Source organism: Crocuta crocuta, unplaced genomic scaffold (genome assembly GCF_008692635.1).
Source record: "Crocuta crocuta isolate KB4526 unplaced genomic scaffold, BGI_CrCroc_1.0 scaffold53, whole genome shotgun sequence".
Taxonomy (NCBI): Eukaryota; Metazoa; Chordata; class Mammalia; order Carnivora; family Hyaenidae; genus Crocuta; species Crocuta crocuta.
The window spans coordinates 890,510-917,682 of record NW_027529432.1 but is presented as its reverse complement, the minus strand read 5'-3'; the positions used below and the strand labels follow the sequence as shown (position 1 = coordinate 917,682).

General features: G+C 46.8%; 2 protein-coding genes across 6 annotated transcripts in view; both read left to right on the top strand.

Moving 5' to 3' along the window:
* ATL3 (atlastin GTPase 3) overlaps positions 1-6,894 on the top strand; it is a 48,942-nt gene extending 42,048 nt beyond the window's left edge. For both annotated transcript variants that reach the window (XM_077759694.1, XM_077759695.1), the window contains exons 11-13: positions 963-1,034; positions 1,423-1,854; positions 2,606-6,894. In XM_077759694.1, the coding sequence (XP_077615820.1) occupies positions 963-1,034; positions 1,423-1,854; positions 2,606-2,692 (591 nt within the window). In that variant the 3' untranslated portion in view covers positions 2,693-6,894. The remainder of the gene's footprint in view (positions 1-962; positions 1,035-1,422; positions 1,855-2,605) is intronic.
* A 4,264-nt stretch (positions 6,895-11,158) lies between these two features.
* LOC144227908 (phospholipase A and acyltransferase 3-like) overlaps positions 11,159-27,173 on the top strand; it is a 31,243-nt gene continuing 15,228 nt past the window's right edge. The window contains exons 1-3 of one of the 4 annotated variants that reach the window (XM_077759687.1): positions 11,159-11,281; positions 11,736-11,819; positions 15,687-15,761. In XM_077759687.1, coding sequence (XP_077615813.1) covers positions 11,805-11,819; positions 15,687-15,761 — 90 coding nt within the window. In that variant the 5' untranslated portion in view covers positions 11,159-11,281; positions 11,736-11,804. The other 3 variants (XM_077759689.1, XM_077759688.1, XM_077759690.1) reach the window with 3 other exon arrangements.

The following is a 27,173-nucleotide window of genomic DNA, read 5'->3' as shown; positions in this document are numbered from 1 at the left end:
AGAGAGAGAGAGAGAGAGAGAGAGACAGCGTGACCAGGGGAGGGTCGGAAAGAGAAGGAGACACAGAATCTGAAACAGGCTCCAGGCTCTGAGCTAGCTGTCAGCACAGAGTCTGACATGGGGCTCGAACCCACGAACCATGAGATCATGACCTGAGCCGAAGCTGGCCGCCCAACCAACTGAGCCACCCAGGTGCCCCCAGGCCTGCTCATCTTAGACCAATTACTTTTCTGTTTTCTGCAGTCTGTTAAATCCTGACATACTTATTTAGTCAGATTTTTTGTTTTCAGCGACCATTATTTTCAATATTTCGGTTTTTTAAGATGTTATTTCATTAAAACATATCATTTCTGACTTTCATGTGCAGAACATAAGGTAATTTATTACCAAATGTTTCTTTCTTTCTTCCTTTTTTTAATATTTATTTCTGAGAGAGAGAGAGAGTGCCCGCACAGGCGTGTGTGCATGGGGGAGGGACCAGGGCGGTTATAGAGGCTCTGGGCTGACAGCAGAGAGCCTGATGTGGGGCTTGAACTCACAAAGTGCACGATCATCACCTGAGTCGAAGTCAATCGACTGAGCTACCCAGGCACCAACAAAGGTTTATTTATTTATTTGGTAGCAAAACATTTTCACAAAGGAAGCTAGAGCTTGGGATCATGTAAAGATAAATTTTACCCTTCTTTTTTGACTTAACATCTATTTCTTAACATTTAAAATAGAAGCACAGGGAATGATATTTTCAGAGGTTTAATTTACAATAAGACTCTTAATATATAAGCACTTTTTTGAGCAGAAAATTTGGAAGAAAGTTGGATTTCATTTTATAAATTGGGCTGTATAGAAACCTAAAAAATAGCAGAAGGATCATAAGAAAGGGAGAATGGAGATAGGGTGAGAGGAGATTGTGGAAGAATGTTAAAAGAGGAGGATTCATGGTCTATGCTTTCCTTCCTTCAAAGGCCACTGCTGAAGCCAACAATTTAGCAGCTGCAGCCTCTGCCAAAGACATCTATTACAACAGCATGGAGGAGGTATGTTGGGCATGTGTCTTATTCTGGAAGATCCATCACCTGGGCCTGTTGCCAGCTTTGGAGACCCAAACATCACCTTGTTTACTGTGTCTTAATGTGATGAGGCAACCAGGCTGTGTTAAGGTCCCCTGGGTAATTGGGGTCTTCCAGTCATTACCGTGTCTAACCAAGGCTCTCTTACAGTATCGTTGCTGTCACTGATCCGTGTCAGCCTGGTAATTTAAGTGCACTTTTCAGAGGAGGCAAAACCAGACTTTATTGGTCTTGGTCATCATTTTGAAGTTCTTTCCTAATCTCTTAAAATATTCTTTTGCAGTGTCTTCACTTGTTTTGTTAGGCACCTGTTTTCGAAGGGATCTTCAACACATTATGTCTTTATTCTTTTTAGGTTTGTGGAGGAGAGAAACCTTATTTGTCTCCAGACATTCTAGAGGAGAAGCACTGTGAACTCAAACAACTTGCTCTGGACCATTTTAAGAAGACCAAGAAGATGGGTGGGAAGGATTTTAGTCTCCGTTACCAGCAGGAGCTGGAAGAGGAAATCAAGGAACTCTATGAGAATTTCTGCAAACACAATGGCAGCAAGAACGTCTTCAGCACCTTCCGAACCCCTGCAGTGATTTTCACAGGCATCGTGGCTTTGTACATAGCCTCAGGCCTCACTGGCTTTGTCGGTCTTGAGGTGGTGGCCCAGCTGTTCAACTGTATGGTTGGACTGCTGTTAATAGCGCTTCTCACATGGGGGTACATCAGGTATTCTGGTCAATATCGTGAGCTGGGCGGAGCCATCGATTCTGGTGCAGCCTACGTGTTAGAGCAGGTAAGTGGTGCCAACTGGTGAGGCTAAGGGTTGTTAAGGGACAGACATTTGTCCTTTTATTGCAAAGTATTTCCATTTGAAAAGCGTTTCATAGCGAAAGAAGGCATGAGAAGCTTCCCCTGGCTCTTTATTTATCTATTTTTTTGATAGACGTTATGTTGTACCATCCTTCTTTAGGATATTAATATTTATTCCTAATACTTTGTTGTCATGCCTAAAGACTGTCCTCTGATGCAAACAAAGTTTCAACTTGGACATAACCGTGTTTCTCATGGGAAACTTCTAACCGCATGCTCTTCAGACACAGTTCCTGTGTGATTCACCCCCATCTGAGGTTAATTTGCTTCCCTGAAAATCAAGAGCTTTGAAAATGTTCTGTTTTAACTTCTAACAAATGGCATCTTTTTTACTTCAAATCTTTAAAAAGCCAGTGGCTTTTGACATTGACGTGATCTCCAGGTTTACAGACCCCTCGAGACTGATTGATTTCTTTTTCTGAGTAGCATGAACAGATGGGTGAAGACAGAAGCTTGTGAGAAGCTGGGAGAGCTGCCCGCCCCACTACAGTAACAGGGCGGGGGCTCAGCGGGCCCTCTAGCTCACCCAGCGCCTGCGTTTTCATTTCCCTGTTTTCTGTAACATACCTGTGATGTAGACCGAGATTTTTGAAAGTTTATCTCCTCAGTCGTACTCTCTCGATGCTGTGTTGTGTTTTATTAACTTACACATTTGAATAAATGGACTTTTGCAGGCTACTTCCCACATGGGTAATTCTACTCAGGCCGCCGTGAGGGATGCGGTTGTTGGGAGGCCACCTGCGGATAAGAAAGCTCAATAGCATCTTCATAAGAGGAGCCAACGAGAATGCAGCCAGCCCCCACCGATTTCTGGGTTTCTGTCACGGCCACGGGTCCAGTCCAGAGGAGCGCAGATCTGGGATCATCCGGGAAAAGCTGAGACTCGGCAGTAACAAATGAACAGATAGACCTTTCCCATGGCTTCCAATTCTTAAACATACTTCCATTTCTGTTGGAAGCGTTTCTTTTCCTTGCTGATCTAGATCCAAGCCTGTGTCTATTTCCTTATTACTCTCTGCTTTGTGCACTTTATGGGGGAGAAAGCGAAAGGAGAAAATGCAAATGTGGTTTTAAATCCTGTATGTGCCACCTAGTGCCTTTTAAGATTGAATCCAGGCTTTTGAGGACATGAGAGGGAGGGGATTGAGGATAACCTCATGGAAGATGCTGTTCTGGGGTGAAACCTGTCAGTTCTTTTTATACCTTACTCTTTTTAAAAAGTTTACAAAACTTGCAGAAGTTTCGGAACAAAAAGGCTGAAAATGATGCCATTACACTTTTAAAGTCTTAATGATATTAGAGAATCCTGTTTGCCACATAGTGTGGAAAAATCGTATCATATTGAAATCTACCATACGCTGAAATTTACAGTCTTTTACCTGACAGGCTGACAGTTTTGTTGGGATATACTCTTATTTTATTTTATTTTTGCCTTCATTCCTATAGCTTCTTTCTAGAAAAGAGGCAAACATGCCTTGAAAAGCCAGAGTGGCTCATAATAAAAGGGGTGAGCTTGATATTTTAAGAAAAAAGCTTGAGTTTAAATGAACTATGTGACCTCTGATAAGTCACTTGAACTTGTGCCTTGGTCAGATTCACTGTTTGTCGGTTTGTATAGATATACGTATTATATATAACTCACAGTTACCATTTGAGAAGCCTTGTTTTCAAGAGTTCTGCGTAAGAACAGAACTTTGTTAAGTTTTAGAGAAAAGACATTACCAAACATTAATTGATGTCCTGTTTCTTGTGGCCTAGCAGTAAAATCAGGTCTTTATCTAAAACATTTGTCTTTTGCTATGCACTAATTTTTAATAAGCTAAAATTGTCAGTTTTGTTTAGTGAATCTCCTTTATTTAACTTTACGTGACTGGCTGGTAGCTTTAAAATAGCTTTGGCTTAGTAAGGACCAAAGTCCCACCCAAATATGGGCAGTATCTAGAAGTAGCCAAGAAATCTTTATTTACCTTGATTGTGTGATAAAAAACACTTTTATCTATTAGTTACCTTTTCCTTTGATTTATAATGGTGAATTATTGTACATTGTAAAACTTCCTAAAACTTGCCTGCAAGTATTTATATAAACATTCAGGTCTGAGAGCTTCAATTCTTAAGGTTTTTTTTGTTTTGTTTTGTTTTGGGGGAAGATAGGAAGGCTTAGGCAAAACTCAAGTGTAGATTCTGTATACGTGAAGTCTGAATGGAAGGCAGAGAGAAGGTTTGTCTAGCATGTAATCTCTATCAAGGAAGTTTCTTTTTACTATTTTAACACCTCACTACTGAAGTATTGTTATAAGTCCTGAATTCCAAGCATTTTGTACTTTTCCATATTTACATACCATCTTGCCCTGAAGTTCTTGCTTCTTTTTTTCAATTGCCATTAAATTTTAGGAAAGTTCCAGCTTGTTCTAAAAACTGTCTACTTGCATATCAGTGTTGCTTAGTTTTGACTGTTACATTGAAAGCTTCTCTTTGAAATATTGGTGCATTTCCAGGTGGCCCCTCATCTTCCTGAAGGTTCTTACTTACTAGCGAAAGACCTTACAAGTGTTGAGGTTCTTGGCTTTTAATGCATTGTAGAAACATGTTTATAGATGTTCTCATTAAAAGCATCATGAAAGCATTCTCATAAAAAGAATGAGAAAAGGATTATGTGTCTAAAACTTATTTTAACACTAAAGTATTAGAATTTTTAAAATAATTATATGATGTGTGATTTTGGGAAATCTTAGGATTAGCTACTGTTTAAGTCACCATTTCTGTTTGGATCTTAAAGAAATAATTTGGTTTAATTACTCTGGGGAAGCCTTACTGTTTTTGTCTTTAGTAAATTATTATGCCTCTGGAGCGTGTTTATAAAGTTTTTCTCAGTGAGGATCCTTGATGAGTTTTCTTTGGCCCATTTTTATAGTAAGTTGATGGTTTTATATCATCTTTTCCAATAAAAGATGCATTCTCATTGCTGGCTTTAAGTAGTCCTGGAGAGATTTATAATCAGGTTGAAAAGAACATCTTTTACCTCTTAACTTCCCTCAGCCTTTAGTTTGTGGGTTGGGAGTTCAGACTGCAACTTGGTATGAACTTGGCTTGGTCATGTCGCCTTGCCACTCCTGGCCAGTCGTCCCACACAAGCATTTTTAGCGTGCTTACTTCTAATAGTTATACGGGGCATATTCCTATTCATGTATAAAAGGTTTTCAGACTTGTGATGAAAAGTATTCGTTTTGGGAAAAAATGTTTTTTCATTTTTTAAAATACTTCCAAATTAGCTCTTTCTGGTAAAAATAATAGAATCAAAATTTCAGTTCTTTCATGAATACTCAAATGATCACAGATGACGGTAAACATCTTTGGAGTCCTACCGTATTTTAGCAGTGTATCAACAAGTCTATTCCGTGGAGGCTGATGTATTAACACACACTTTATACTTGGTAAAATTGCCTGTGAATATTGTTTTGTTTTATCTGTTCTTGCTCTTTTCTCTTTACATGAAGTGAAAGGCTTTAGGTAAACTGCCTTGTTACTGATAGTGTGTTTCCTTAGTAGGTCATATCCAGTGTTCTCTACCTGGCTTATAAAAGTTTTATTTTTTTCCTAGAGGTTTTTTTTTAAATAATTTATATGGAAATCTTCATGGGACTTCCCTCCACCCACACAGAACTATTGAAATGTAATTTAGGGTGATTTAGGATGGCTACCATCTAAGGTACCCAGTGTGGGCTACATCTTTCTGCCTTACGTTTAGATCTGACAAGATTTAAGTCAAGGAATAGGGCATAATGAAGACAGGCTTCAGTCATGAAAGTAAAAACCATTTGTATAAGTGATTTTTTTTTTAAATTACAATAAGAAGTCCATTGTACAAGACCATTTGCTGCCATTGAATAGTGTTCTTATGTTTTATTTTAGTTAGGGGATTTGGGGAGTGGCTCTCATCTACCTTGAAATGTATAAGACTTATTTGGGAAGCCTGTTTAAAAGCATTCAGATTCCTAGCTTTATGTCAGGGATGGCCTCGGTGGGTCTGGGTTGTGGCCCTGGAATCGCCTCTTTGATAGACACTATTGCAGGTGGCGCTCAGAGACCATGAGAGAGACTGCTCCAGGGGGTGGGGAAGCGCGATTCAGTATTGTCTGTCTGGAGGCGAGTGGATGGACAGCTCTGGCCAGAGGCCCCGAATGGGTGGTCTGCCTGCAGAGGCCCTGCTCAGAGTTTTCCCATGTTCAGAGTAATAAGGGGGGTGCTTCTCATCTAGAGGATCATCTGAGCTCCTTAAAACCATTGTTGTAAATCAGAATGTCATAGTGCCTTCTCTGAAAAAGGAATGTATACGTCGTATCCTACTTACTAACAAGTGTCATTAGGATTTGGAAAAAACTATTTTGAAAGCTGTTTTTCTTTAAAAAAAAATTCAGCACTTTGGCTCGAACCCCTCGTCTTTCATGTACAGAAAACCTGAAGCCATAAATAAAAGTAGTAACGAAAAGAAAGGAGATCACTTAGAAAATTAGTGACAAAAGTACCCCATATCAGGAACGTTTGCAAGTTCTAGGTCTAGAAGCAGAAAGTTTTCAAAAGAAATTTTTCTTCCTTGGGAAGGAATTTCATGTGCCAGACGAAAATATAAATGTAGTGAGTGCTCTTATGACCAAGGGAAGATTGCATTTGATTCTGGAAGCTTTCTAATCTCGATGGCTAAATGCTGCCATGGACTTAAGCCTTAAAGGGGTCAATATTAATCCCGAGCATATACAAGTTTTCTTTTCAGTTTTTCTTCCTTTTCTTTACAAAATGATTCGTTGAAAATACTTTCTCCTAGACCCTTGCCTTTGAACGGCTTTAAAATTTAATATACTTTTTAAAAAGTGCAATGGGATGAGATTATGCAATTTGTTTCTTAAAAGCATGTTTTCTGTTTCTTAGATGTAAGGTCATTTAATTGAATAAAGATCACAGCACCATATCTGTTGTTTTTTGTTTTTTGTTTTTTTTCCTTTCTCCATTCTTTAATATGGGAAGATCTGTGAGATAGATTTGGGCTTGGCAAAACAAATAGGATATCTAAGGGGTGGATAACTCCAAGTCAAAGGGGGTAATGGTAATGTCGTTTGAGCGTGTCACCTTTTCTCTGTCCTGCACAGCTGTACTGACCAGTCTTCCTAGCTGGGGAGGGCAGTACACTTGGTGGCGCTGCCCAACATCGAACGCAAATCTTATTTAAGACAACATGGACTTGTGAGGACCCTGCAGCTTGTAGCACTTCCATTTGGTTGACTCATCTGGTTAGATGGTTCCTCTTTGGGACTGGGGTGTGGTCAAGCTCCACCGAAAGCTTTCTGTCTCACTGGTGACCTTGGAACCAGTGGGAGGTTGCATTGAACTTCCCAAATATTGACTAATTGCCAGACATAGCCCACTTGACCCTCTAGTAAGAGGATTTCTAGTATGTTTCTAGTTTGAAACAGGCTGGCTGGGGTCAGTAGCATCCATCTATCTATTCATCCATCCGTCCCCCCATCCCCCCTGACGGTCATGTGTTAGGTGCCAGCCGAGCTGTTGTGTTCGAGGTCCTCACAGTTTAGTTAGGAAAGGCGCAAACTCAAAAACTGGTACGATAAGATTTTGGTGAATAATTGGGTGCTCATCAGAGTGCAGATGCCCCCGTTAGCATAAGCCGGGGAGAAGGGAAGGGTGGGGGAAAGTGGGGGTGTGTGGACGGGGAGAAGCCCAGCAAACTGGTTCGTCTTTGGCACACTGACATTCTTGCCTTTGGTTTCCATATATCAGTTCGCAAAGATGACTTCAACTCTAATTAACTTAATCGGAGAAAAAGCAATCGTATCTGGATGTCTAGGAGTAAAATCGATACCGGGCACTGGAAGAACGCATGTCAACAGGTCTTTTCTCGCAGGTGTTTGTCGGTAAATCCAAAAGCGGATGGATTTCTTCCATGCTGCAGGGGAGGAAAGTCACAGATGTTTCCAGACTTGCATCATACCACTTAAATGTCTCCAGAGGAAAGAGGCTTTTTTTTTTTTTTTTTTGACCCATTGCCCATTTTAAAGTATGTGTGTGTAGTGTGTACATACATAGCTCCATCTTGGAGAATGCTTCTGATTGGTCTGGCTTGGGTCATATGTTCCTTCCAGGGTCAGTAGGTATAGCCTGGGGGCTGGGGCCTGATAGCTGGACCTAGGTCACAAATGTCCCCATTCGGGATGGAGTAGTGTGATTTGGTTCCGCCAGAACCACATAGAGTCACCAAGTGAAAGACCTCTGGACAAAATTGAATGTCCATTACAGTCCCCAAACAGGCCATTTAACAGTGGAATGAGAAAGCCTGGGACATTTCAGGAATGTTCTTTCACGGGGAAGGTAGTGGGGGTTATGCTGCACACTGATGCAGGGGAAGCTCTTCAGGGCCTCTCAACAGAGATTTGTTCTCTTCAGTAGGACTTTCGAGAGTTTCAGAGATGGAGATTGAGGAGGAAGTTCTACCTTACCTTCCTTTGCTTTCATACAATCCTGATTTTTCTGGTCAGAGCAAGCTGGCAGAACTGGCATATTCACAGAGCCTCACCAGAGTATACTGGATAAATGTTTTAAAGAAAAACTTCCTTCAGGGGCGCCTGGCTGGCTAAGGGGTTCCTGGCAGAGCATGCAATTCTTGATCTCAGGGTCTTGAGTTCAAGTCCCACATTGGGCGGAGCCTACTTAAAAAAAAAACAAAACCAAACAACCTGTACCCAGTTGACTGACAGCTTCCCCTGAAAAGTGTTCAGGTCTTGAGAGTTAATGTCAAGCAACAGAAACCCTCATGTTCTCACAAAATGTTCCTAATGGATTCTGTTCCATTAAATGTGGCTTGCCTGCCCTCTTTCCCCTCCCCCACCCCCTTTCCTCCTTTCCTTCTGCCCTGGCCTTCTTGCTGCTCTTACCCCACCTGCTTGGGGTCCCCACAAGGCGTCATGCCATTCAGCACAAGCCTGAACCATTTTCTCCTACTCTCTCAAAATGGCAAAACAGTGGATTCTCCTGGAGTAGCCAAACCCCGCCTTAGAAGGCAGAGAATGGGAGCGGGGGCGGCGGGGGGCACCTGGGCTCAGTCGGTTAAGTGTCCGACTTTGGCTCAGGTCATGATCTCACAGTTTGTGGGTTCGAGCCCTGCGTCGGGCTCTGTGCTGACAGCTCAGCCTGGGGCCTGTTTCAGATTCTGTGTCTCTCTCTCTCTCTCTGACCCTCCCCTGCTCACGCTGTCTCTCTCTCTCTGAGAAATAAATAAAAAAACTTTAAAAAAATTTTTTTTGAAAAGGCAGAGAATGGGGACATTGCAAATAATTAATTAGTTAATACTCCTCTTCCCTGGTCAGAGGAAGAACAGGGCTCCGCGGCTGCGGTTGCAGAAAAGACCAGGGGCTTTGGTGTTGATCCTGGCGTGGCTTCCTACCCATACAGGGACGATGGACTTGGGATGGGGCTTAAGGAGAGACTTGCTGGTGATGGTACCGACATCATTTGGTAGCTTCTCAGCCTGTGGTCTGTCTTACAGAGCTCCTCTTTTTAAAAGTAAAAAAAAAATGTATTTTGAGAGAGGGGAAGAGAGAAAGAATCCCAAGCAGGCTCTGCACTGCCAGCGCAGAGCCCAATGTGGGCCTCGAACTCAAACTGAGATCATGACCTGAGCCAAAACCCAAGAGTCGGAGGCTCAACTCACTGAGCCACCCAGGCGTCCCTGGAGCTCCTCTTTTGAGAGCTTGTGGAAGGCAAAAATCACTTTGACATCCTCAGCCAGTCTCTCCCCACCCCCCCCACCCCCAGCCCTGTATGCTTTATGCTTTGTTTTTCCTGGCACAGCACAGTGATGGGGAGGAGGGAAGGAAAGTGCCATCAGGGTAATCCTGAGTTAGGAGAAGCAGAAATCAGTCTGGTGGGCTCAAAACTGAACCTTTCCACCTTGGGGTTGGCCTGCTTTACAGACAAGTCACCTGCTTCATCTGCACTACAATTAAATGCCCATAAAGCTCTGGTATGATTTGTGTCACCTCTGACTGTCCTGTTGGGAAGCTAGTGAATGACATGTGATGTTGATGAGCATGTTAGCGGCCAACGTGCCCCAATGAGGTTACACCACGTGCCATTCAACAGGCTCAGCACTTTACAAGCATCATTTCTTTTGTTGCTCTCCCTTTGGGGAATGTATTTTTATATAGTATCTTACATGTTGTCCAATATCATCATCACTCCGTGTAAGAGATGAATACACTGAGGCTCAGAGAGGGAAGGGCGTCTTGGACCCTCTAACTAGCAAGTGACAGAGCCAGGATTGGCCCAGACATCTTGACTGCAAGGCTCAGGGACGGGTGGGCAGTGACCAGAAGAGACGTGAACAGGAGTTGGTGCTACTTTTAGGGAGTCACAGCCCAGTCAGAACTCAGTGCCAGGAAGGGCCAGTGTTAGGTCATTCATTCATTCATTCCTCGGATGCCTGCTGTGTGCCATCTTTGGGGGCTAGCTGAGGGCTTAAGACCCAAAAGTTAAAAGTGCTTGCTTTCTTTTCTTTCTTTCTTTCTTTCTTTCTTTCTTTCTTTCTTTCTTTCTTTCTTTCTTTCCTTCTTTCTTTCTTTCTTTCTTTCTTTCTTTTCTTTTTCTTTTTTATTTAAAATATTGTTTGAATGTTTATTTTTTAGAGAGACACAGAGTGCAAGTTGGGGAGGGGCAGAGAGAGAGGGAGACACAGAATCCGAAGCAGGCTCCAGGCTCGGAGCTGTCAGCACAGAGCCCCATACGGTGCTCAAACCCACCAACCTGGAGATCATGACCCGAGCTGAGGTCAGAAGCCTCACCGACTGAGTCACCCAGACGCCCCCAAAGTGCTTTCTTTCTGCTAGACCTTTGCCTTCAAATGACTTTCAAGTTTAATATAGTTTTAAACTGCGAGCCCTCTTGAATGGAGGAGGTACGAGAACTGATTACACTCCAATGTGCTGTGTATACAGATGGAGGATAATACAAGACGGCCTCAAATCCTGGGCAGCCGGAAGCATGCGTCGGGGGGAAGGGGTGAGGATGCCGTGGCGCTGGAACTGTGGCGCTGGAACTGAGTTTCAGGACGCCTCTGGGTGGAGGAGGGCGTGGAGAGAGGCGGTGTCGGGAGTGGGAGGCACCCTGGCCCGTCGGCCCCAGGGCCCCCCGGGGGCCGGAGCCGGCCATCCCTGTCGCCGGGCAGGGAGCTCTACCGGCTCTCATTAGTCAGCCGTGCGGGGAGGAGCTGGGTGACCTTACGCTGGCCCGGCCTCTGCGGCCATTAAAGCCCATCCCTTGGTGGCTGGCGCTGCCTTCCAGTCGGCGAGGTGGGTGGAGAGGTCCTGTCCGGACTTAAGGAAAGGCGAGATGCTCGGGGTGGCCCTCCGGGTCCCAGACTGCTGCGTGCGCGGCGGAGAAGTTGAGCGAGGCGGGAGGAAGGAAGTTAGGGAGCAGCCCGCCAGCAGAGGCGCCCCCTGGCACCTGTGGGCCGGGAGCGCCACCCTGGGCGGGCGACACATCGCGCTCCCAGGGCCGCGCCACCGCCTCTCTGGTGGCGGGGGTGAGCCTCCCCTGACCTTTCGAGGGGGGTTCGTCCAGTTCGCGGCCAAGTTCAGGGGCAGGGAGGGAGTCAGCGAGGGACTGGAAGGGAGCGAGGCGGCGGCCCCCCGGAGGGGCAGAGGAGAACTGCGCACGACCCTTTTGCCAGAAGCCCCCGTACCCTGGGGTCCTGGGGAGGCTGTTCCCCATTACTGCCATAACGAATCCCTGCTTCCCCCCAAGCCTCAGGCCTTTGCGCAGCAGATAAACCGAACTCCGGCCTGAAATTGAAGGTCCACAGCACGAAAAAAGATGCGAGCCTCCATCGTAAGTGTGGGGCGGCGTGGGCTGGGGTGGGGGGTGTGTTTCAGGGGGCACTCATGGGCCGGGAGCCGGAGTTCTGACTTTTGGGAAGGATCCTGGAGGACGTGGGCCCACCCCTCCAGGAGCCGCCGCCGGGCATCGGGTGTCAGATGTGGGTAAGCCAGCGCCTGGTGGAGAAGTCTCCGTGTTTGCTCCCCTGGCACAGACACCTGTCCGGAGGCAGCAGGGAGCGACTTTCTCCCGAAAGGTCCTGTGCTGCCTTCCAGAGTCAGACCAGAATATGTGGACTTGGGTCTGACCTTCTCTCGGGGACTTATCTGGTCTCAGCTGACTCACCGCATGACTAGCCGGGCCAGCAGTTTCCAGGCTTTCACTTTTCCTTTTTCTAATCTGATGTGGTTCAGAAATCATAAAGGGGCTTAGCAAATGCTTCAGTTCACCAGCTTTTGAAGTAGACCCACCTGGGGCTGTGTTCTCACCGAGCTCTTGGCGGTGAATTTGTGTGCCAACTGCTGTTCTTTCTGAGCACTTCCTGTTTCAAATCTACTCTGTTCCCTAAAGTGAAGATTATATGCCTTAATACAAGGCTGTGCTCAGAGTAGTGTTTCACACACAGATTTAGTGCTCGACCGAAATACACTATTATTATTATCTCAGTCCACAAAAAGGTGACCGACGTCAGTATGTACCTGGCATATCTGAGTGATCATTTAGTTAATTAATTAATTGATTTTTTTTTCGGAGAAACACTGTTTTCTTTTAAAGCATTTTTAAAAATGTTTTATTTATTTCCGAGAGAGAGAGAGAGAGACAGCGTGAGCAGGAGAGGGTCAGAGAGAGAGGGAGTCACAGACTGAAACAGGCTCCAGGCTCTGAGCTGGCAGTCAGCACAGAGCCTGTAGCGGGGCTCGAACCCACAAACCATGAGATCATGACCTGAGCCGAAGTTGGACGCCGAACTGACTGAGCCACCCAGGCGCCCCTGAAAAGCACTTTATATTAATTTTAATGTTAAAAGCTTCTCTCACATGAAACCACGGATTCACAAATAGGAAAAGTCCTACACGTGAGAACAGGTCTGTCAGAGATTCATAAAAAGCACATTTCAGAATAAATTCCAGAAATTGTGATACTGCTTCTTAAAAAAAATCAATCTGCTGGCTTTTAAATATCTCCACATGTGAAACATTTTCACTACAACGTCATCACCAGAAAATTCATCATACGTTTTTATCTTATTTGGCAAAATTCTCCCAAGTTTTCCTTCTTCTGGAAAAATCCAAGAACCTGGTTGAATGATAGTGAACACTGACATTTATTTAATCCAATTGCTTTAGAATAAATCTAGCTCTTGATGAAAATGAGCCATTTCTCTTTTAGTTTCTTCTGCTGCTGTGAGAATCAATTCTTTTGTCTTCTGTTTAAACACAGGAAAATGTAGGACCTTGACAGTTGGTACACAAACTGTGTGGAAAGCAAGCTCAGAATTGCCCTTGAGCCATTGGAGCTCAGGGTTGACCCGGTCAGGGTTGACGGGATCTGAGTCCTGTCCCTGCTCTGTCTCCCTATGAGGAAATTGATGGGCTTAACCTCGGATCTCTTGATTCTAGACTCCCTTCTTGACAACTGTTATGACCCTGGAAGTTTGCCTGCCGTTCTGACAGGTCTCTGTCGTGCTTGTTAAGGGGCTAAGGGAAGGGAAGAGAAGAGGACCCTTTTCAAGTAGCAACGGGGCCCTAGGCCCTGCACGGATTCACCCGCACTCAGGAGGGGCTGCGGCTGGGAGGGGCTTAAGGAGGAAGCAGCGCGTTCACCGAGGCCACAGCCCTCTGCAGGAACATTGTATGTGCCAGGCTGGCCGCTGGGTCTAGCTGGCGGGCTGGGCATCGGAGCCTCATCACTCCTTCGCATGGGCTACGCTTGACAATTCTAGTCCTCCGATAAGCAGGGCTGCGGCCTGCGAAAGCAGCGGCTACACTGTAGGGTAGGGTGTCGGGGCAGGCACGGAGGTGGACGGGCTGAGCCCATTTTGAGGGGTGAATAGGGCCGTGCCAGTGAATGATCAAGAGTACGGCAGGCCCAGAGAGCATGGAGGTAGAGGCCCAGCTCGCACGGGGCGTTGTTATCGGAAGTCAGTAACTTCTTGTGAACTACTTGGTACAGCGGGGAGAATTTGGCCCTTGGAGTCCTGGCAGTGTTTCCTGGGGGGCTCTGAGACCCTGGGCACGTGACTTCCCGTCTCTGAGCCATGTCCTGATCTGTAGGATCGGGCTGCTGTTAAGAAGTCCAGGTCACTTGTGTGCCGAGTGGCGCCCCGTGGGGGTGGTTTCCGGATGAGTTAGGAGGCAGTCCCGATTCACGTGGAGTGAGGCTGGACTCGGGCACAGCGCGGGCCTCCAGGCCGGGAGGTCAGGAGCCTGGGAGGGCAGAGAAGTTTTGCCTCCTTCTTCTCAGATACCTTTGGGCCGCTGGGGCAGGACCTGGTGTCCTGGAGCTGCCATTAGTCCTTTCCCGACAGCCTGCGAGGGAGGAAGTGATGCGTCAGCCCCACCTCCACCTTCTCTGCGGGCCCGAGGCCGGGGAGTGTGGACAGTGAGGCCTCCGGTCTTGTTCTCTGCGCTCCCCCAGCCCAGGGCACAGGGTCTCAACCCTCTCACAGGGACACGCGCTTTTACAGCTTTTGCCCCCACGATCTCCACAACTCTGCTGGATAGGCCCCTGTGGCCCCACTGAACCAGAGAAGCTCAGAGACGTTGAGTGATTCCTGAAGCTCACACAGCAGCAGAGCAGGGAAGGGCAGAGTCATGGGTGGACTTGGGTTTGGGCTTCTGAAAACGCAGCCCCTGTCGGACAGGGTTGATGCCCAGCCCCTCACGGGTTTCTTCTCTTCCTAAAACCTTGGGATTAAACTCCCAACTCTTTGCTGGGAAGTCCCTTCCCGGGATCCCGCGCTGGAATTCAGTCATCTTTGTTATTACTAGCTTCTAGGAATTTCCTTCAGAGCATCAGAAATGCGGGGGCTGAGGTTGGGGTTGCCACACTCACTGCAGCACGTGGGTTGGGAACAAGGATGGTCTGTGCTTGGGCGGCGTTTCACAACCTCCACAGCCTCTGCAGCTGGTCCTGGAGCTGAGAACNCCCCCCACACACACAGACACAGAAGCCTTCCTATGTGCCAGGCAGTATTTGCTGAATGTTCTGTAGGGATTAAGCTACTTGATCCTCAGGACAACCCCATGAATCAAGTGCTCCATGTATGCCCGTCTTAACAGTGGGGGAAACTGAGGCTGGGAGAAGTTGGGTAACTCGTTCAGGGCTATCCAGTTAGTAAGTATCAGAGCCCAAATCCGAACCCAGGCTGTCTGGCTTCCGAGCCCCCAAGGCTGCATAGTTAGTCTGCTTTTTCTGAAAATGAAATCCGTCTTGATTGAACCGGCCTCAGGAGTCATGCTCAGTAGTCTACTTTCTGTAGTTTTTGTTCATCTGAAATATTTCATTAAAAAAAAAAAACAAAATGGCAGGGGTACCTGGGTGGCTCAGTCGGTTTAAAGCATCTGACTCTTGGGTTTCGGCTCAGGTCCTGATCTCACAGTTTCGTGAGTTCGAGCCCCGCGTCGGGCTCTGCGCTGACAATGCAGAGCCTGCTTGGGATTTTCTCTCTTCCTCCCTCTCTCCGCTCCTCCCCAACTCGCACTGTCTCTGTCTCTTTCAAAAACAAACAAATAAACTTAAAAATACAAAACGGCAAAGCTCTTGCCATGGGGCTACAGGGGCTGGATGTGTGTGGAATGGAGCGCTTCAGTAGCAACCTTGAAGAAAAGCATTCTTTTTGTCTTGTTTCACCTGTTGGGTTGAAAATTCTTCTGGAAGTATGGTCCCTGTGCTCTCTGGTCCTGTCCGGTGCCCACAGCTGAGGGAGTCACCCTGGAGCAGAGCTGGGGGATGGTGAGTGTGTATTATAACACAGGGGCTGCGACTGCAGATGGAGTCATCTGCGGGAGGGCTGGGCCGGCTCTTTTCTCCCTGCGGTTGCAGAAGAGGCTGGACTTCTAGTTCCCCCTTTGCCACTTTCAGGCTGACCCTGGGTATGTGACCTCATCTCCCTTTGCCTCGGTTTCCCCACCTGTTGAATGAGTATATGCTCATCTCAGCCTGATCTTCAGGTCAGTCACTGCGCTCTCCCCTTCAGATGCCCTCTCCTCTGGTTCGCACTCTGGGCTGCGCTGTAGAACCACCTGGAAGCTTTAAAAAAATCGCTCTGTGATCCCCTCACAGCTGTGCTTCTGCTACAGTCCACCCCGCACCCCTGCGTGCCGGTGTTCATCGTCCCCTCCACCACCACCTTCTGTGGCTGCGGGAGGCTGTGCGGGTTGAGAGTGTGGATTTCGGGTTTGAATTCTGTCCGTCTCACCTTTTAGGACCTCAACACAAATCTCAGGTGCTGCCTTTTCTAGCTTCCTCTGCAGCTCCTCTCCCCTCCTCCCTGACACCCGTTCGGCCAGGCTTTGGCCTCCTACTCCGATAGGAGCTGTGCTCATCAAGGTCACCAGTGACCTTCACCCCGGATCACTCTCCTGACCTCCAGACCAGTGGGTTCAGCTGCCTCCCTAGTCTAAGTGGCTACTTGGTGGTGGTTCAGCGCCCCTCTCCCTGCAAGCCGCTAGCCTGCCCTGTCCAAAGCCCGCTCATTCTGCCTCCCGCTTGCTCTGTCCAGAAACCCTGGTTATCATTTTTTTCCTTGATGTTTATTTATTTATTTTGAGAGAGAGAGAAAGTGAGTGCAAGTGGGGGGGGGCAGAGAGAGGGGGAGAGGGAGAATCCCAAGCAGACTCCGCGCTGTCAGCGCACAGCCGGACTCGGGACTCGATCTCGTGAACCGTGAGATCATGACCTGAGCCGAAATCCAGAGTCAGACGCTCCACCGACAGAGCCACCCAAGGTGTCCCCAAACCCCAGTTATTTTTGACTCCACTGTCCTTCACACCCCACCTCATTCCATCAGCAAATTCTGTTGGTCCAACCTTCACAAAAACCCAGGACCGTTGCTTCTCATCCCCACCACCCCGCCTCGCCTGAGCTGTCTACACCTCTCTCCAGCCTTCATTCAAAACCCTCTCCCCCTTCGCCCCTTCCACTCCAGCCACACTGCCCCCCCTCCCCAGCTGTTCTTCAAACACACTCCTACTCGGGGCTTTTGCTCAGGTTGTTACCTCTGTCTGGAAGTGCCTATGTTATACCCAGATCACAGTATCCTCAACGACCAGAAACCACCGGGGAGACCGAGTCACGCATGCAAAGGCAAAGGGCTTTATTACGGGCTCGAGCTCGGACTCACAGACTTTACCAGCGCGGTGGATCCGTGCTGTGAGTCCAGAACAAAGCAAGAGTAGGGTTTTTATAAGGTTTGTGACGGGGGAGGTACAGAAGTTGTGACGCNGAGCCCGACGCGAGGCTCGAACCCACGAACCGCGAGATCATGACCCAATCGAAAGTCGGACGCTCAACCGACTAAGCCACGCAGGCGCCCCAATTGCCGGCCTTTCTTGATTGGGCGTTGCCAAGATAGTGTGGTGGAGTGAAGTGGTGGGCAGTTTCTTCGGCCTTGGGCAATGTGTAGCTGCCTGATAGTTTCGGGGAAGCTGAAACTTAGGCCTTCTAGTTTAGAGGGGAAACTTAAGGCCTGTCATGGAGTTTGTATGGTTTGGACTTGTTTCCTTACACCTGCGGGGCTGCCCTCTGCCTTCCCTGACCCCATCCATCCCCTTCCGGTCTCCAGCCCCTTTAACCGTCCTCAACCTTGTCTTTCTTTTTGTTTCTATTCGTCATTTCCTTTTTTTTTTTTTAATGTTTTATTTATTTTTGAGAGAGAGAGACAGCATGAGCAGGGGAAGGTCAGAGAGAGAGGGAGACACAGAATCTGAAGACAGGCTCCAGTCTCTGAACCAGCCATCAGCACAGGGCCTCACGCGGGGCTCGAACCCATGAACCATGAGATCGTGACCTGAGCTGAAGTCGGATGCTTTACTGACTGAGCCACCCAGGTGCCCCATCTATTTGGTATTTCTTCTAATAGTCTAGGCGCTTTACTTATTTACTAAGGTTTTAAAAAAATTCTGTCTCTCTCCCTGGTACTGAACAAAAGCTCATGAAGCCAGGAATCTTTGCTTTGTTCACAGATACGGCCCAGGGGCCTAGGTTGGCGCCTGGCATCTGGCTCTGTGAGCATCTGCTGGGTGAAATGAGCAAATAAATGAGTTCCTCGATGCTCCTGGGCAGAGGTGGGCATCCCCAAGGTGAAGGGGTTCTCGAGGGGGGCCACTTACACCACTGCCCTAGGGCGGGGGAGAGGATTTGTTAAAAATGCACGGTGGTTCTTCACGCAGGCCAGCAGCCCCCTCTCCCGTCATTTGTGTGCTTTCTCAAGTCCAAGAGCCACAGCTGGGGATGAAGGCTGCAGGCTTGGAGTCAGGAACCCAGCGAGTTCTAGAGCACAGTCAGAGCACATCACGCACAGCGTTACTGCTGTTTGCGCCGTCCTGGGCTCCCTCAGCGCTTAACTGCCGCTTCTCTCAGAACACCCGTCATATAAGTTTAAATTTTTAAAAAATGTTTATTTAGTTTTGAGAGGGGGAGGGGCAGAGAGACAGGGAGACACAGAATCTGAAGCAGGCTCCAGGCTCTGAGCTGTCAGCACAGAGCCTGACGCGGGGCTCGAACCCACGAACCATGAGACCATGACCTGAGCCGAAGTTGGACATTTAACGGGTGAAGCCACCCAGGCGCCCCAAAATAAATCTCTACAACATAACATGTAGTACCTAGTATATAAATAAGGCAAGAATTAAAGAATCTCTTTATGTATGATTTTTAGGTACTCAATGTTTTGCCATTAGATGTAACTTTGATGGATCTCTTTTGTGGATATTTCATATGATTTGCTGAAGATTTGATCTCTAACTAGAAAGTGGGTCAAAGGGTATGAATATTTTCACTGTTAGTGATACAAATTGCCAAATTGCCTTTCAGAAAAGTTGCACTTTTCATCAACAGTGAATGAGGGCATGTGTTTACTTGCATCTTTTCTTATATTTAATATTAGTATTTTAGGGGCGCCTGGGTGGCTCAGTCAGTTGAGCATCTAACTTTAGCTCAGGTCATGATCTTGCAGTTCCTGAGTTCGAGCCCTGCCTTGGGTTCTGTGCTGACAGCTCAGAGCCTGGAGCCTGCTTCAGATTCTGTGTCTCCATCTCTCTCTCTTTCACCCCTGCTCACACTCTGTCTCTCTCAAAAATAAATAAACATTAAAAAAAAAATAGTATTTTAATTTTCCCCCAAAGCGAGTTTTTAGTTTACATTTGTTTGATTACTAGTGAGATAGTGATACTAGAATATATTTACTTATATTAATGGTAATATGAATATTTCCTTTTTAAATTATTTATCATGCCCTTTGTCCATTTTTTCCTAATTTGGTATTTAAATCCTTTTTATTGATTCATAAAAACTCTTTGTATATGAAAGACATCTGTTTTTCCTGTCATTATCTTCCAGTTGATCATGGTCTTTTGTGGTATTTTTTTTTTAATGTTTTATTTATTTCTAGTTGAGAGAGAGAGATAGTGTGAGCAGGGGAGGGTCAGAGAGAGAGGGAGTCACAGACTCTGAAACAGGCTCCAGGCTCTGAGCTGGCAGTCAGCACAGAGCCCGACGCGGGGCTCGAACCCACGAACCGCGAGATCATGACCTAAGCGAAAGTCGGACGCTTAACCGACTAAGCCACCCAGGCGCCCCCACAACTTACCATTCTTGATTTGTCAAAGCCTCTTCTATTTGGCCAGAGTTGGCGTGCTCTCCTTCCGCCCTTGGTTTGGCCCATGGCTCCCTTGGANAAAAGCTATTCCCCCTCCCCTACCTCCATTTCTTGGTTCAATGATCTTTGAGTCAGAGCAAGAGGGAGAGTGCAGGTGACAACCAGCTTCACTTATCATGGAGGATCATAGGAAGAGGCTTTTTGGGGGCCCTTGCCTTCTTCGGGTCCAGCTGGCTGGCGCGGGAGGCAGTGGTCACATGGTATGAAATCTGGCTGCCTGAGCAGCTGGGCTTGTGGACAATCATTTTCCCTGAAAAGGGAGTCTGAACATAGCAGGCATGATAGAAACTTAAGAAAACATTCTTTTTAATGTTTATTTATTTTTGAGAGAGAGAGACAGAGCATGAGTGGGGGAGGGGCAGAGAGAGAGGGAGACACAGGATCTGAAACAGGCTCCAGGCTCTGAGCTGGCTGTCAGCACAGAGGCCGACGCGGGGCTGGAACTCATGAGCGCGAGATCATGACCTGAGCCGAAGTCGGACGCTTAACTGACTGAGCCACCCAGGCGTCCCTAGAAATTTTTAATAATAAGACCTTTAACATTTTTTAAAATTGTAAAAACCTTTTCATCTTTTCCTTTGTGCCTTTTTCTTTGGCTTTTTTATCCCTAGCACGTCTTTATTCTAAGATCTCATACATATCCACCAATATTCGTTTAAAATTTATTTATGGTTTTATGTCTTATATTGAAGTGTTACTGATTTTTAAGCATCATTAACATGGTCATATTTACAGGTTCCAGATGGGAGACATTTCTGGTGACAGATAATATCCACCTTTTCCAATTAAAAACTACAAGCTCATGAGCATGAAGGATTCTTTTTCCCCATCTAAAAATCTTTAAAAGTTTTTATTATAAAAGTAATTCAGGGGCACCTGGGTGACTCAGTTGGTTAAGCATCTGGCTCTTGATTTCAGTTCAGGTCATGCATGATCTCCGGGTTTTTGACATTGAGTCCTGCATCGACCTTGAGATTCTCTCTCTCCCTCTCTCTGCCACCCCCCACCCTGCAACAAAGAACATTTAAAAAATGTTTGAAGTCTCTGAATCCCAACCTCCCACTGTAAATAATATACAACAGTTTGGTCTGTTTTCCCCAGATCATGCATAGTGTGTATGGTACATTTTGCTTATAAATGTATGAAAATATATTTTAAGTAAAAATGCGATAATAATGTTTTCAACATACTTTTTCAATTCATTCCATGTCTGCTCACATAAATCTACCTTGTTTTCTCCAATGGCTCTATGGACCTAAGGACATGTGGATATAGGACTATTTATTTAATTGTTCTTATTAACGATTATTTAGGTTGTTTTTCCAATAATTTTGTAGGCCAGAAATTGTTCTCGGCTTGCTGGCTAAGGAAAATGGCTGTTTTGCAGCTCTTTGTCACTCTTGCTTTTGTGGGGAGGATAAAGACTTTTTGTTCCGAAATCCCATGGGTACAGAGCCTCAGCTTTGCCTTTGTTACCGCCCATGTTGTGCGGTGGAGCCCCGGTGCCTGTGTGCACTGGGGGTCCCTGGAGCCCGGCCCTGGAGAGGTAGCTCTCTTCCTTTAAAAAAAAAAAAAGGGTTTTTTAAATGTTTATTTTTGAGAGAGAAAGAGACAGAGCATGAGCGAGGGAGGGGCAGAGAGAGAGGGAGACGCAGAATCTGAAGCAGGCTCCAGGCTCTGAGCTATCAGCCCAGAGCCCGTCTCAGAGCTGGGACTCAAGGACCTTGACATCCTGACCTGAGCTGAAGCCTGACACTTAACCGACTGAGCCACCCAGGTGCGCAGAGGGAGTTCTCTTCCTGATGCCCCCTGTTGGCCACTTGTTCCTGGAGGAAGAACCACCTGGCAAACAGATCCCCAGGGAATTGGATCAAGCTGAGGGAAGGAGACATCACTACCGATCTTTTTACATTTTTTTTAAGTTTATTCATTTGTTTTGAGAGACAGAGACAGCACAAGTGGCGGGGGGCAGAGAGAGAAAGAGAGAGGGAGAGAGAGAATCTCAAGCAGGCTCTGCACCAGCAGTTCTGAGCCCGATGTGGGGCTGGAGCCCACAGAGCCATGAGATCATGACTTGAGCGGAAACCAAGAGTTGGACGCTCAATTGACGGAGCCACCCAGCCAGCCCACTACCGATTATTTTATAACGAGTTGGCAAACTTCTTCTGGAAGACAGTGTGAAACAGTGAAGATTTTAGGGCTTATAGGTCATATGGTCTCTGCTGCAACCCCTCACCTCATCTACTGTGGAGAGAAAGCAGCCCCGGACAATATGTAAATGAATGGGCGTGGCTGTGTGCGGATACAATTTTATGGACACTGACGTTTGAATTTCGTACAATTTCATGTGTCACGGAACATCATTCTTCTTTTGACTTTCCCCCAGCCACCTAAAAAAAAACATAAAAACCATTCTTTGCTTGCATACAAAAATAAGCAGAGGCACAAATCAGGCACCGGATTGTAGAGCTATTACATCTAATTTTATAACATGGTTCCTTGAGTTCTTAACTTGGATTCCGCTCATTTGGCTTGTGGGTATCATGAGGTTATTGTTTCTCTAGTTAGATTTTATGACAGAGGGTGAAGTCATTCATATTCTTAGTTTATGGGATCCTGTCCTCACTGGTGCCTGTAAGACTCTCTTGTGGGTTTTTCCTTTTGGTTTCTTTGGGTCCTCATCCCTTACTGCATCTTCCCAATGACCAGCATCCTGATGTATTTAATGTGTGTGCCTCAGTCCTTCTTGTTCTTGTGGCTTTTTATTTCTTATTTTTTCAAAACGTTTGTTTGTTTAGAGAGATAGAGAACCAGCAGGGGAGGGGCAGAGAGAGAGAGGGAGAGAGAGAATCTCAAGCAGGCTCAATGTAGAGCCCTTATGTGGGGCTTGAACCCACAAACTGTGAGATCATGACCTTAGCTGAAACCAAGAGTCAGTGCTCAATGGACTGAGCCACCAGGCACCCCTCTTCTTGGTTTTTTAAAATGATGTTTTCAGGAATGGTTCTCCTAAGATGCATCTCATTGGTTTGCGTGTGCGTATCTTTAATTTATATAATCGGTGTTGGGTTGCAGAGCTCATTCTCATTTTTCCACTTAGCTCTGTATCTAAAAGATTATCCTTGTTGCCATGTGAACATCGAGTCCTTGCACTAGTTAGAAACTGGGGCGCAGGGCTCCACAGGTGAGTCCACTGCCTTTCACTTTATTTTTAAAAAGAAGTATCTTTGAGGGCTATTATGTATTGACCTTGTGCATATTTGGAAATAGGTACCATCTGCTCCTACGAGGGGCTGGCAATTTGTCTTAATGTTTATTTATTTTTTTTATTTAGTTTTGAGAGAGAAAGAGAGACAGAGTGCGAGTGGGGGAGGAGCAGAGAGAGAGGGAGACAGAATCCGAAGTGGGCTCCAGGCTCTGAGCTAGCTGTCAGCACAGAGCCTGACGCGGGGCTTGAACTCACGAACCGCGAGATCATGACCTGAGCCAAAGTCGGACACTTAACCGACGGAGCCATCCAGGTGCCCTGTGATTGCATATTTAAAAATAAAACCTTTTTCCTCTTCAAACTTTAGCTATCCATTAACATTAATTTTTTTTTATTTATTTAAAACATTTTGAGGGTAGGGGAGGCTGGGTGGCTCAGTCAGTTAAACGGCTAGCTCTTGATTTTGGCTTGGGTCATGATCTCATGATTTGTGGGTTCGTGCCCTACATGGGGCTCTGTGCTGACAGTACAGAGCCTGCTTGGGAGTCTCTCTTTCCCTTTCTCGCTACTGTCTCCTGCTCTCCCCTGCTCGTGCCTTCTCTCTCAAAAATAAATAAACATTAAAAAATAATAAAATCTGTTTTAAAAACTAAGGTCTAATTGATTCTTTTTAAAAATTTTTATTTATTTATTTATTTATTCATTTATTTTTGAGAGAGAGAGAAGGCACAAGTGAGTCAGGGTCAGAGAGAGGGAGAGGGAAAGAATATCCTAACAAGGGGCAGAGAGAGAGAGAGAAGTGGGGCTCACCAGGGGCTCATGTTTTAACTGAAGCAGGGCCTGATGTGGGACTTGAACTCATCAACTGTGAGATCATGACCTGAACCAGAGTCAGATGCTTAATGAGTGAGCCACCCAGGTGCCCCTTTCCTTCCTTCCTTCCTTCCTTTCTCTCTCTCTCTCTCTCTTTCTTTCTTTCTTTCTTTCTTTCTCTCTTCCCTTCTTTCTTTCTTGCCTTCCTTCTTTCCTCCTCCTCCTTCTTCTTTTTACATAACTTTAGTTTTAAAAAATGTTTATTTATTTAGGTTTTAGCAATCTCTGCCCCCAACGTAGGGCTTGAACTCACAACCCTGAATCAAGAGTCACTCGCTCCACCAACTGAGCCAGCCAGGCGCCCTTTTAGCATTCATTTCTATGAGTTTTCACCGACACACGGCTGCTTAGCTGTCAGCACCGTCAGCTACAGAACATTACAGAACGTTTGTTTCCTCCTTCCTGCCCCCTTGTTGCCCGCTCCTCTCCCCACTCCTAACCCCTGGCGATCACTGATGGCTTCTCTGTCCTAGAGTGATGGCTTTTCTGGAACGACACATACCCGGGATGATACATCACACTGCTTTTGGGTATGGCCTCTTTTCCTGAGCACCAGGTATTTGCTGCTCCGTTATCTCTTGATGTTTATGGTTATAGGGTTTGAATTTCTTTGTAAATGGTTTTGTCATTGCAATACAAACAATTTTTTTCGAGGCATCTTTCTGTGTGTAGACTTCCTTTCATCGGTATTCGTCTGGAACTCAGTGAGCTCCTTGGGTCCGTATACCCACTGATTGCTCATTACCTGACTTCTTATTACTGATGTTCAAACCATCTCCTATTGCAGTTGGTAGCCTTCCTGAGGGTTGGGTCCCTGCCTTGTCTCTATGTCCTTGCTTATTCACGGAGACCCCCAGTTAAATTCCCTTTTGGGGGTTTCTGAAGACCCCCTAATTCTCACCAAACAATACATTTTTTTTCTTTTATTCTGGAACACAAGTGGGATTCATAAATTGCATCCATTGTCCATTGTTCTAAAATAGGTCCTTGGTAAGGTCTGGGAGCCTTCTTTTTGGCGGACTCTACAATTACCGCAGAAGAGAACACGACTTACCCACCACGTTTCTGTGCAAAGATTTTTTTTTCCTGCCATATGTAATACTTATTTGCAGTTTTAATGTTTGTATAAATAGAAATGAACTTGCCACTGACCCTGCTTCCTAGGCCTTGTGGAGCTGTGATTGACTAATCTCACTATCCCTTTTATCCGAAGGGAGGCCATGCAGGGGTGAGTCGTCCCCATAGCATCCTTGATGGACTCTCTGTCAGGTCCATGGAGCTTGGCGGTGGAAGGTGGGCGAACACCTATGGGCCTGCCCACCAAGCGCAAGCTGGCTGGAGCCCCCTCCCCAGAGTCTTCATTCGCTGAAGACTAAAGGGATGGTTTTCGGGGTGACTGGGGGGGCTCAGTCGGTTAAGTGTCCGACTTCGGCTCAGGTCATGATCTCACAGTTCGTGGGTTCGAGCCCCGCGTTGCGTTCTGTACTGACAGCTCAGAGCCTGGAGCCTGCTTCAGATTCTGTGTCTCCCTCTCTCTCTGCCCCTCCCCCACTCGTGCTCTGTCTCTCTCTGTCTCAAAAATTAAAAAAAATTAAAAAAGAGGGATGGTTTTCTTGCTCATTAAAGAGATTTCAGATCGGCTTGGACCAGAGAAGCGTGTCATTCCTGATTCTGGTCCAAATCTAAGGCCCCCGCCCCCAGCACTTTGCGTAGGGTCTGTTGCTGGTCCCTCAATGATGCTAATGCATCTCAAACCTCTCTGAAGTTTCCTCTGGCAGCGCCCCATGTGCCCCAACAGGGTAGGGCTCCGAATGGCATTTCCCCGGCACACACGTACACACTCACCCCTACACGCACTCCTTGTGAGGCAGTGAGAAGTTTAGTTTTGGTCTTTGTCCCCAGTTCCTGGCACGGGGCTTCTAAAACCCTTATAATTTCCTGAGTGACAGGAGAAAGGGGTCTTCCCTTATCCTCAACAAGCCCCTTTCATCCGGACTGGAGTTTCTGCTCACCAGGTGTTGAGGGTTCAGGGCTGGAGGAACCCACCTGGTCAGAGGGCTGGAAATTTCAGCCCCACCTCTGACCTCCTGGGAGGGGAGGGAGGCTGGAGGGCGAGATTGTCACTAAGGGCCCCTGAGTGAATCAGTCATGCCTGTGTCACTAACACAGGCTCCGTGAGAACCCTAACCTGAGGGTTCGGAGAGCTTCTGGGGGTGAAGACGGGGCGCTGCTGGGGGAGTGGGTGCACCCGGACAGCTGCGTGCATCCCACGTGCCCTCCCCATGCGGCGCATCTCCACCATCCAGCCTTTCCTGAGTTGCTTTCTTTCTTTCTTTTTTTCTTTTTTAAATGTTTTATTTCTGAGAGAGAGAGAGACAGTGTGAGCAAGGGAGGGTCAGAGAGAGAGAGGGAGACACAGAATCTGAAACAGGGGGGTCTGGGTGGCTCAGTCAGTTAAGCGTCCAACTGGCTCAGGTCATGATTTCACAGTTCGTGGGTTCGAGCCCCATGTCAGGCTCTGTGCTGACTGCCAGCTCAGAGCCTGGAGCCTGTTTCAGAGTCTGTGTCTCCCTCTCTCTCTGACCCTCCCCTGCTCATGATGCCTCTCTTTCTCTCTCAGAAATTAATAAAACATTAACAACAACAAAAAAAAGAATCTGAAACAGGCTCCAGGCTCTGAGCTGGCAGTCAGCACAGAGCCTGACATGGGGCTCGAACCCACGAACTGTGAGATCATGACCTGAGCCGAAGTTGAACGCCTAACTGACTGACCCACCCAGGAGCCCCCTGAGTTGCTTTCTTTATAACAAACTGGTGATCAGCTCCTGAGTTCTGTGAGCCATTCTAGCAAATCACAGAACCTAAGGGGGGGTTATGGGAACCCCCCATTTATAGCTGGTTCATCAGAAGCACAGGTGACACCCAAGACTTGTGGCTGGCAGCTGAAGTGGAGGGTGGGGAGGCAGCCTTGTGGGACTGAGCCCTTAACCTGTGGGGACGGTGTTAACTCTGGGCAGTGAGTGTCAAATCGAGGTAAATTGTAGGCAATCCAGTCCACTTCCACCGAGGAGTGAATTGCTTGGTGTGAAAAACCCACATCTCTGGTGGTAGAAGTGTTGGTGTGAATATAGTGTACAGGAGAAAGGAGTTCCCTTTATTCATATACTCACACGCGCACGCACACGCACACGCACACACACACACACACACACAGCCACTCATCATTGAGATGAGCAGCCAGGAGGACATTACTGCCAGAGACGTAGCGATTCTTGGCCAGGCCCGAGGCCAGGTTACGGAGTATCTGAGAGGCCCTTCCCAATTAGACAGCCTGTGACAAGGGATCCCAGCCTCTGCCACCTGATTCTGAGGGCTCACTTGTACCACCTCTAACAGCCCTGTTCTT